The 12,501-nt window shown below is 36.2% G+C and overlaps 1 protein-coding gene across 1 annotated transcript in view; it reads left to right on the plus strand.

Moving 5' to 3' along the window:
* LOC136847834 (zinc finger protein 236-like) overlaps positions 1-12,501 on the plus strand; it is a 137,236-nt gene that overhangs the window by 89,401 nt on the left and 35,334 nt on the right. The window contains 4 exon segments of the mRNA XM_067119784.1: positions 3,359-4,067; positions 7,667-7,863; positions 7,985-8,184; positions 8,552-8,681. Coding sequence (XP_066975885.1) covers positions 3,359-4,067; positions 7,667-7,863; positions 7,985-8,184; positions 8,552-8,681 — 1,236 coding nt within the window.

Raw genomic sequence — 12,501 nt, forward strand, 5'->3', positions numbered from 1 at the left:
GGATTAGTAAAGCTGGATTAGCTGGCACTGAACCCCATGCTGAGTTACACAGCAGTGATGTCACCAGTGTGCCCTGGCTGTGCAGACATACACTCTTTTACATTTATTAATTTTCCTTCAAAATTGATGAGTTATTCGAAAGAGATGGCCTCATTAGGATCTAAACCACAGAAACCAAGATCCATGCTTAAAACGATAATTGTTGAACGGGCATTATTTCTCATTATAATTATTGTTTCTACCTTTTCTTGCAGCCATATAACCCCCCATATTTAAGGTAAACTGTACTGGGAAGCTACAGAAACATAATATTCTACAAGAAATAGTATGGAAGAGCTTTACCATATTGCTAGAAGCAAATACATGCCATTCTAGTGAAAAATTAGGCCAAAATCTGTCGATACTGGCCGCCATCTTGAATTTAGCCGCCATATTAAATTTTTGCGTGGGCGCTACTTTTCTCTGATAGGGGGAACTTTAAAGAGCACTTGTGCAAAATTTCATGCTTGTTTCACTATCTGAACGATTCTTATAAAAATATGCAATTATCTGCTGCACTATGCATAACAGTCACACAAAACGCCTCAAAAAAAAACACTCATGAACTTACAATCTCCATTACCTGCAACACTCAAACACCTGCCCTCAACTCTTCAAAGAAACCTGGAATCTAACCACAACTAACGCAATGCCACCATAATACCTGACGCCCAAACAGTTACTCTTACCCAGTCATTCTCAGTCAGGTACATGCAGGGGCACTCCACAGTTGCTAACTTTACTGAGCCTTTAGGAGCCCAGCCCACATGTCTGTCTGTGGGATCTCTGGAACGACAAGGGCGGTATTGTGCGCGAGTCTCACTTCCTGTCCAGGCGGTTGCTGGCTGGGTTAACTCACTTCTAGTTTTCTCGGCTTAAGGACCCCAACTCACAACAAATCACTCAAACAAGCAGCAAGACGAAACATGACGTTGCATACTGCGCCATACGATGCATTTCAGCAAAATGTGCAATAACAGTCATGTTTATGACGTGCCTTGTCTAGTAAGGTCCTGCCATTCTGTCAGCCCCGTAAGGTCCTGCCATTCTGTCAGCCCCGTAGAATCGGCGGGAGTTTGAAGCGAAAAAATCCCATGCACTGAATTCTTTCGCGACAACAATTACGCCTTCATCCCTCCCCCTAAGTCGGAATACAGAAAAAGATCATGGATTGAGCTCAAATCTTAATGATTCACTATATTTTCTATAATGAATTGATATTTTGCTGTGTTTACATTAATATAATATTTGAAAGTTAGTAAATCATTTACTTATCATAAAAAAATAAAGATATTACATATGCATAAAAATTCTCTCATCTCAGTAAGAGAGAGAGAGAGGAGAGAGAGAGAGAGAGAGAGAGAGAGAGAGAGGGAGAAAAAGAGAGAGAGAATTATTATTTTATTATTTAATGTTATTTAATCTTATGAAACTTAATATTATTTGAAAATTAGTACAGTACTGTAAATCATTATTTTATCATAAAATGTATATGTATGTCAGTACAGTGTTTAGTCATAAAAACAATCTGAAAATACAGACTATTGCTCTACGAAGAAATCAGCGAATAGGTGAGTTTTCCTGCGAATAATTTATAGGTAGGTTCCACAGAAAATTCTGCTAATCACTGAGTCAAGTACAATTGTGAGAAGCATAGCGGAGGGTGTACTGTATATATATATATATATATATATATATATATATATATATATATATATATATATATATATATATATATAATATATATATATATATATATAATATATATATATATCTATAATAATATATATATATATTATATATATATATATATATATATATATATATATATATATATATATATATATATATATATATATATATATATATATATACAAACCCAGTTATCATGGAGTTCGTTCTGAGGGTGTGATGATAACCAAAATCTGCAATTTTGGCGCTTTTTCGGCGATTTGCAGGGCTTATCGGCACTGAAAAGCGCCGATTTTCGGTTATTGGGGCCTCTGTTATTGCTATATCGGGTGCGTTAGGCAGAAATCAGCAATTTTTGGCTCCGAAAATTGCCGATTTTCGTCGCTAGACAAGCCCCGTAAAACCGGATTGCCGTTAACCGAGCCCGCCGTTAACTGGGAACTGCCTGTATATATATGTATATATATTTATTTATTATATGTGGGGAGAGAGAGAGAATGAGTATTAATTTTGTTAAGGAAATTTATAGGAAAGTATCAGATGTACAAGAGAGAGAAGATAATATAACATTTATTATATATTACTAAAAAAAGGTTAAATTCACTAAATTGGAAAGCTATCAGGAAATAGTAAATGCTTCCACAAAGTTATATGACAAATGACCGAGACTAACCACATGCTTAAATAGTTCAGCACTTCCTGATGCCAGATAACCTAAAATACCAAAAACAACACACTGGAAAAGACTGAAAACAGGTAGAAAAAGACTGAAAACTGGTAAAACTAATGCTAGCTGGAGCAAAGGCAGCATTGTCTCCTACTGAGCAATAAAAGGAACTTGCTAACTACCATCTAGAAATGCAATGAAAGCCCTGTAGGTGGCAATTATGACAGCTACCTGCCAAAGAGTTATCACTAATTTCTCATATTGCTCTGCTGATTGAGAAGAAGATAAATGTATGAATGGTTTAAAAGATCAAGTGGTTTCAGGCAATCCTGATAAAAATCAGCAGAGACCTGGAGAATTCAGTGAGCTGTACAGCATCACACATTGAAAAAGTTGTAATGTAGTTTACTTCAAGAATCCCATGGATCAGTAAGTATTGGTGCAGTTCTTTTATCTGTTGAACAAAAGACTGAAGTGTGTTGGGCATTTGAAGACCTCAAGTACTGTAATGGATTATGGTGAGACAAACATTAACACAGAAAATTTATCTTCCATAGTTTTTGTAAAGGTATGTGCAAGAAATTCTGCATAGTACTTTTATATTTAAAGGCTTCAAATGAATTTCTCATCTTTATTCATGAGGTGTTTGAGAAGATACATTTACTGAGAGTCATTACTGTATTATAAATATGTAAGCTAGCCTCTGGAAACATGCACTTTGCAGTTTTGATAAGGGTGTTTAGGCCAATGCTATCTTTGTTACTTATATTAAAATAATTGTCATTATCCTCATTGGTTTTATTGATATAATTATCAATGTACAGTACAGTGGTAATATTGAAGAACTTTTTTTATGGTGAAGTTCTTTTGTTTAAAATAAATATGTTATGCTCCTGTAATTGTTGACATCACCTGTTTTTATAATTCATATTGTACTCACATATTTGTCTTTGGTTGCAGGTTCTCCCCTCGACTTTCACACAAAGTGTCAACTCAAGTACTCTCACATTGGCTGATTTACCAGGAGAACACAATCTTGGGGCAAGAGGAGATGTTATTTTGACTGCACAACCTGGCAGTATAACCACACATTTAGGGGGATCAGCCATACTTATTCCAAACTCTTCTAGAATTCCAAGTTCTACAGGTTCTTCCATACTGATCCCACCTTCCTCAAATGGTGCATCTCTCCTTGATGGTAGCAGTTCCTCTGTACTTCTTCCTTCATCAGGGCAGCTGTCTCATTCATCTACCTCCAGTCACTCATCTCTTTCATCAGCAGGAACAGCTATCTTAACCATTCCACAGACCTCTACTAGTGGTGTCCTGAGCATTCACCAACCATCAGTTATACAAGGTCCTGCTCGTGAAGAAACTGCTCATGTGACCTCTGTCATACAAGCTCAGCCTAGTGTTCTGAATCACTCAGAAATGTCCCGATATGGGTCTATAGGATCTCGTCAAGTAGTTTTGGATAGTGGACAAGGATTCTCTACTTCCCTTGAAGAGTCTGGGGGATTAGATATGGTTACTATACCAACATCAATGATATCCTCTGCTGGAAGCTCCCAGAATACTTACACCATTCATGATATACAGGCTAATATTCATCCTGAAAGCAACAGGGAGGGAGGAGTAATAACCAATTCATCATCTCACATTACAACAGGTAAGAAATTGTTGTCCTGTTTCAGCTTGTCACTTTGGTTCTTTATATTCGTAGTCTTTGTAGACGGAAATTATGCTTAGGATCTTCTCAGTAACAGAATGTCTCAGTGCTTTGACCCAACAAATTGCATTCAGGCCCTTTTATTTCTTAGTAACAATTTCAGTTTTCTATTCTGTCAAAAGAGACTTTACAATGAAGAGTAAAATAATTTGAATTATGGAAAATTTTCTCCTTGAAACTTTGAAGGAAGGTGGAGTTGGATGCCATGTTTGGTCTAGTCTAAACAGACTGATAACCCTTAAGGGACTGAGGGTAAAGTGTATATTCACATGGATCTCCAATGTTGGCTGCCTTTTTGTAGATTGCAATATTGCACCTCCCCTTAAACAGTCTGTACCTCAAGAACCCTAAAAGAGTTCAGAGGTCTGGTTAAACAAATCATTTATAACTAACTAACTAACTCATGATGGAAGGAACCCACCTCAAATAAATTTGATATTTTCTGTTTTATGAATGTGAATCCTCAACGTTTGACCTCCTGTGCACCCTTTATTCTCCCTTTGGATTCATCTTGGCAGGTAAAAAATAAAAACCCCCAAAAAAAATTAAGAAAACTAGATTCCGGAAAGATATACCCTTGACCCATTTTGATTGGCTTTTTTAAGTGAAAATTGAGCAAGGTTCCTAAAACTAGGACGTGAAAACTAAATAACATCACTAACACTAGAAAACTACCTGTTCGCTAAATGTTTGGTACTGAAGTGACTTTTAAACAAAACACAAAGCAATGTTGGTTGAAGCAACTACCAAAAATCAGTTAGAGAGTTATCTTGCGATTCAATGTATAGTTAATGCAAAAGTTCAAATAACAAAAAATTTAGCTCTATAAGTAGTGTACAGAGAACAGCCATATTGCCCAATAATGATGAGCCAATTGAAAAAATATATTCACATAAAACAAGCAGGAAAAATAAATTAAACATCGTTAAAATAGCAAAAATAAAATTTGAAGGGCAAGATCCTTTATTGATAATTGAAATTTTGGGTCAAACTGGAGAAGCTGAGACCATTAGTCCCAGAACCTTTACAATGCAAAAATTGCAGTAAATGGACACAACAAAAAAGTCCATGGCAACTCCATATGCTCATGCTGTGGCTTAAATGATCACACAGATTGGAACTTTGGTGAACCAACTTGTATAAAGTGGAGTCAGTGAAGAATGTGCACATAATATATTAAATGGAGTCAGTGAAGAATGTGTACATAATATGCATACAAAACAAAACTAAAAATATGTTAAGATAGAACTGGATTGTCCATAAGAGAAGTTAAACTGTAACTGAAAATAATAGTGTTTATTGATCCATCATAGCCTGAAAAAGTAATAAAAATCAGAATACAGTAATCATAAAACAGATAAAATAGAACAGGGAGATAACATATAGGGTAAATAAAATATTAAAACAAAGTTTAGATGAAGAAAATGCAGTCCATAAAGAGTATAGCATTAACCCTTACAGGCCAGATTAAAATATACATTAAGAACACCCCTACACAGGGCAAACTCTAAGGTTGACCAATTTGAAAAAGTCATGTCATCGGAAAGAGGGAGATATGCAAATGCACATGGTATAAGAAGAAAAATTTGTGTTTGTATATTAGATATTTTCTTCTGGAGAAGACCTTTACGGGAAGTTGCAAGTGAATATTTCCAACCCTGTGCAGGGCCTCTTCCAAGACACTCATAAAAATTTGCTCATTTTAGTGTTATACATGTTATTTTGTAAAATTACAGTTACAGCTCATACAGCTCACATGATATTATAAAAGATAAGAACTAAAATCAGTAACAATCCTTGAGTATATATATGGTAAAATATTTATGAGATGTAATGGGATGGGGAGATGCAGTACCTTTTAGTGAGCTATAAATGTTCTTTCTAATATATATATATTTTTTTACTTTACTATGCATAATTGAAATTAAGCTGACTTACTATCGCAAAAGATAACTAAAACCAACAGCTATCCCCGAGAGTATGTATGGGCAAATATACTGTATATAAAATGTAGTGGGGTGGGGAGATGTAGTACATTCCCCATTACATCTCAAGTCACACTAATCTTCCTGTATTCTGATCTGCAACTAGAAGTTGAGGGAATTGACCAGAACATTATTGAAGAATTAAAATAAACCCACAAAAATAAGGTGTGAACTTCAAGATAATAAGCAAGTATTAGAAAGAACTTCCCTTAAAAATGAGTAAGAAAACATTAATAACTATGATGAAATTAAGCCATCTGTCAAATCAAAATAAAAAAATTAATAAAAAAGATATCCGATATGAGAAAACAAACAGGACTAGTCCATAAACATCACAGTAACAAACGAGTCAATTGAGGTCCCATCTCCAAATAAAAGATATACCCAGAAATAAAGGAACCTAGATCAGAATGAATATGTATGGGTAGATATAATCAACCCTTCACCATTACTCAACACAGTATAGATTCTTAAAAATATATGCAGATGTATTTCATGCTTTACTGAAGGCCTTCAGTATAAAGAATAATATAACAAAAGATGGCCTAATAAATACAATAAAAAATCTCAAACTATAGGAATAAAGAAACATCTGACAGATACTCATGAAAAATACGTTTGTATATCAGCCATTTTCTTCTTGAGAGTGGGCAGTGGCCTGCAGATGCTAAAGATTCTGAATTGTTTAATAATCCTACATACTCCGCTGTAAAGATCTGACAAAGAAGGGTCCTCTGGATCTCCTGTATGGCAGTAAACACTGGTCAAAACACAAAGTGTAACTGTTCTGACCAAAAGTTTTTAAAAGAATATATTATCAGAAGTAAATGTTGGGTTAGTGTATAACCAGCGTAATTAAGTATGCAAACCTACAATGACAACCACACTCAGTAACTTGGAGAAAGCTTAGAGAAAGCCCAAACACCAACTCTTGAGGACTGTCTTGGCCAATTTTGCTCTGTCAGCTACCAATACTTAACCCTCACCAACCATAGACACCAACTTTTCATCAGACAACAACTGAACCTTCAACATATACAAACCACTCCCACCTGCCAGTGAAAACAAAATCTACAATTTTAAATTCCACCCCACAATAAAGATGGTGCACATATAGCAAACTACTAAGGGAAAATGTACATTTCTAAAGAAAAGATCTTTCTTAATGCATTTGAAAATGAGACCACTCCTTTAGTATGAAAAAGTCCAAGAACTCTTACCAGTGTACCAGTATTACTAGCATTCCTCAATACTTTTAAAAATGCAAGTACTGTATAAATTTATTTAGTTTTTTCCATGCAGTGAAATTTTCCTGATGGGCAGTGCAGATTTTTTCATTGGCATCCTTATCACTTATATATATATATATATATATATATATATATATATATATATATATATATATATATATATATATATATATATATATATATATATATATATATATATATATATATATATATATATGTATATATATATATATATATATATATATATATATATATATATATATATATATATATATATATTATATATTCCTGTGGGGTTTTTTAGTTGCAGAAGTTGGCAGTGTGAAGCATGAAGCTTCCAGTAATTTTGCAAGTACCTTAGTTGACAGTGATGAAGAAACTCGGGTAGTTACAGCTCAGCCATCATCTGTTTCTGATTCAAATGAAGCAGCTTCTACAACTCTTCTTCAGGCCAACTTTGACCAGCAAGGTTTTTCTGAAGGATTTACTCTACATGTCACAGTAAGTCTTGATTCATTACTTGTTTCTTGGTTGCTTGAAACCAAACGCAAATGAAGAATGGATAGGAAAAATAAATAAACTTGAGTATACATTGGAGAATGAATATCCCTTTCATTTACAGCCTGGTCTAGACTTAACAGGTTTGGGCAATGGAGGAGAAATTCCTTCAGCTCAATTGGTCCAACTGTTAAGCAGCACTGCCCAAGAATCAGTACAGGATAATTCTAGTCCAAAAGTTGCTTCAGTTCTTTCTTCTGAAGGTCAACAAGATTGTGACCCAGAGCCTCCAGAGCCAGTTGTATCAGTCTCAGAAGTTTATGAGTAAGTGTTTATTAGATTTTCCAGGTGAAACTTAGATGTTCTCTTTTCACTTGTTTGCTCTTACAGTATGCTAAGCATTGCTGTGTTCAACCTGTTTGATGCTAATCTATGTTGTTCTTGATAACATGTTGCAACCATGCATTTCAATTGTTTGTTTGCTTATTGATGATAAGAACTGTGTTATGGATAATTGACCCATTATTTCATTCCATTAGAATGTAATGTTCTATTGAATTTTGACAGCTTGTCCTTGGGAAACAATGAATAATTTGCCAGAAGTGTAGTTTGCATCTGAAAACCAGTAATTTTGGCTATTTGTGCATCAGCTGTATGGAACACATTAACTTACACTGTATCTATTTTTTAGGTGCCAGGACTGTAAGAGAACATTCAGTAAGCTGTCCAGTTTCCGAACTCACAGACGCACTCATACTCAAAGCAAAGGTCACAACTGCAATATTTGCAACAAAAACTTCAATTCACAACAGTCTCTGAAGGCAAGTCCAGGAGTGCTTCTAAGTTCATTATACTGTGTATATATTTTCAGTGCCCATCAGTGCAGCGCTGATGCTATCATTTACTATAGAACCTAGTATTTTAAAGTATGTAATATTAATGACCAGTATCTTAATTTTCACGAACAGTATCTTATTTTTCATGGAAATTTTTGTTTATATGTTTTTCCATGCAGTAGTTACTTCTATTATCATTATGGTAGTGTCATCATTATATAAGAACTGTCGTGTAAGACCATTAGTTCATTGTCATTAGAAAACAAGTATTTGTTCCTAAACAAATTTCTGTGGTGTGTGAATAAACCAGGGAACTCAAGGAAGTTTGTTACTTTCATCAATTTACACATTTCCACCACCTCCATGCTTGATAATATTACAGTATTTATTTTGAATCTTGTTTAGCCTTTCATATATTACCAGTGTTGTGTGGATCCAAGTAAGCATTCCAGTTTTCTGGCACTTGATATGCAACCTCTCGTAATCCATAGCCTATGTGCTTTTTTTATGCTGTTAAAAGGATCACCTTTGTATTGCTGAAAGTTGCTAAGGACATAATCTGAAAACAGTAGAGAAAGGCAGAAATCATGCAATACTTCTATGTGTATTGTGCTGGTTATAGGAATGAATCTCATCACATTTTATTACCCTGTTTTTAATATATTCTGTCAACACAGATTTGGGTAAAAACATTACCTTCTCCTAACTTTGTCGACAGTTGTAGTTAAAATTCAGGGAAATGGGCTTTTGAAACTAGATAGTGACTACTCCCCACAAAATCAGATGAGGTAACAGCGAACTTCAACATTTTTGGGTTTGTCCTATTCTTGAGGCCATGTAAATGACTGAAGATTACAAGAAAAGGCCTAATGTACACATTACAGTATTATCATAACAACTATGGATAGGAGAAGCACAAGTTTTCACAACATCATTTTTGTTATGTCAGTGAGAATTGGGTTTTCCAAAGCATTGTGGTTGTCAGTGATTATGTGGTAACCTTTGATGCCTGTGACTGTAGTCCATTAGATGCTAGTTGTAGCCCCCATGGATGTCAGTTATTAGGTGGTTGCTTTGGATGCTTGGGACTGTAGTCGTGTAGGATGCCCATAGCCATTTGATCATCTTAAATGTCAGCAATTGTGGTGATTCTCTGGGTGTCTGTAGATTCTTTGAACTTCCAACATTGGTTTGGCCATAAGGATAACCTATATGCAGCCTTTTGATAGGCCTTTATTCCCACTACCAAAAAAAAATTGAGCAATCGCAGGAATGAAAATAATGATAAGTAACCAAAAAGAAAAGGAAGGAGATGAAAGTACCTAGATCAGGGCAGTGGTGTAGTGACTCCACTTGCTCTGTATTTACATGCTTAAAAATATCTTAATGCAACAGAACCCTACAAACCAGTAGGTGGCATGATTGTTAATTAAACATAAATGCATGAATGTGATCTAAATGAATGGAGCATATCGCAGTTAACCAAGGCTAAATTACTGGAAAATGACATTGTGATGGTGATGCTAGCAGGGAAGCTCCAGAAGGGTGTATGAGCATTTACATTTAGTCTCCTTTCTTCATCAAGACACATTGGTGCAACTGGGATCCATTGTGTGGAAGTAAAGCATTTTATGATCAACAATTTCACCATGGACAAATTTTTGTTGACATATGTAACTAAAATCAAACTTCAGTTTTGGTTATGGCCGTTATTTTGCAGGTTCATAGCTAAAGGAAATTGTGATGCAGGTGACAGACACTATTGGGAATGCTCATTAAATACCAAAGGCTGACAGGATTAAGTTCGTATTTTTTCTTATTTTTTACCATAAGCTCCTTCTGAAGGGTTAACACCTTCCTTGCCCTCTTAGGATGAGGTGGAGCCATACAGAGGATACACAGCACCACATGCACACAATTAACTGCACCTGCAGTGCTGCAGGCACTGCAACAAAAAAAAATGAGAAGAAAGCATTGTGACAAAATCACAGCATCAGTAAAAACACGAATGCAAAGAACGGACACTCAGATGGACAAGGAAGTGCTCTTTGCTACTGAGTGCATTGCAGCTCTTTGAATGTAGCCAATTAGAGAAGGAAATTTTCATGATGTTATCATGATGCAAATTCAATCAGCCATTCAAAAGCAGAAAATCCACAGTGACGTTTAATGCTGTATCCATATCCGTCAATCGTGGGAAAGCTTACAAAAAACATAAATCCTTGCCCAACCATGCACCTGCTACCTATCTATATCAGCCAGTTAAAAATGATAAACAAAGTACAGTAGACCTCTTGACTCACTTAACACAATCCGTTCCTAGACCTTGGTCGTGTTCAAATTGTTAGCGACTGGAGCTAATCTCCCCATAAGGTTTAATGGGAATAATATTAATTGGTTCTCGGCTAATTCACGTAACCAATATATATTATGTATATTTTGCCTTATTTTACACAGATAATGTAAAGTCAGTGTAAAAAACCTTAATATATCTAATAATATAATTTAAAATGGTAAACTAACACTATAAAAACGTTTGTAAAGTGAACACTTACTATGACTGGCAAGACTTCTGGCTTGACGGACAAGAGAAGAGGAGGGTGGTGGGTGGGGGAGGAGGTTATTGTGTGGAAGGAGACCTCCCCATCCAGGTCGGGGAGATCTGCCCAGAGATTCAACTCTTCTAGGTTTTTTGGTGAACTTTTTTAATCACAAACTTATCCAATGTCTGTTGCCTTTTCCTTCCTTGCATAACTCTTCTGAAATGGCTCATTAAATTTTCATTGAGCATATTCACGATCCTGTTCGTAACAATTTTGTCCGGATGATACAATTCAAGGAAGCACTGACATCATTCCACTTTTCCAATGCGGCTTTTATCACATCACTGCTGACATCTGTAACTTCCTCCCCATCCTCCTCTTCGCCAGTTGATTGCTCCGAGCAAGTTGCTCCTGCTGCTCTTTGTGGAGTTGAAAAGTTGGTCCGCAGTCAAATCTTCTGAATGTTCAGCGACCAATTCTTCAACATCTTCGTCGTTGACTTGTAGACCCATACTGTTGCCCATGGACACAATTTCTTGCACAATCTCTGCACGAAGCCCTCAAAGTCACGGACAGTTACGCACTGGGGCCAAAGTTTCCGCCCACGCAGAATTTAATGTGCGGTACGTGAATTTCAGTCCATGCGTTATCAATGAGGGTTATGCAGTGAAAACATTAAAGTGCGCCTTCCAAAATTCTTTTAAGGTTAATTTTGTCTCTTCAGTTACACGAAGCATCTGGAGAAGAGCGCCTTCGTATATAATTTCTTAAAATTGCTAATGACTTGTTGGTCCATGGGCTGGAGAACAGGAGGTCGTGTTGGGTGAAGGAACTTGAACTGAATGAAGTCATGTTCACTGCAGTCAGCCAGAGCACGAAGGGTGTGCCGGGCATTATCCATGATCAGAAGGCACCGCAGGGGCAGCTTGTTCTCTGTTAGGTACTGACTAACGGTCGGGCGCAAACACTTCATCAATCCACTCCATAAACAAACTCCATGTCACCCATGCTTTTGTATTGGCCCTCCACATTACAGGCAGTCTGGCCTTATTTACGCTTGTGCTGCTTAAAGGCACGCCTGGTTATTTGAATGGTAGACAAGTAGCGGCTTTAGTTTCAAGTCGCCACTTTACGCTTGAGCATAACAAAAGCGTAAGCCTGTCCTTCATTGGCTTGTGGCCTGGGAGCGCCTTCTCTTGGGTGATAAATGTCCTGTTGGGCATCTTCTTCCAGAAGAGGCCTGTTTCATCACAATTGAAAAT

The sequence above is a fragment of the Macrobrachium rosenbergii genome, chromosome 2, assembly GCF_040412425.1.
Source record: "Macrobrachium rosenbergii isolate ZJJX-2024 chromosome 2, ASM4041242v1, whole genome shotgun sequence".
In the NCBI taxonomy this organism is placed as follows: domain Eukaryota; kingdom Metazoa; phylum Arthropoda; class Malacostraca; order Decapoda; family Palaemonidae; genus Macrobrachium; species Macrobrachium rosenbergii.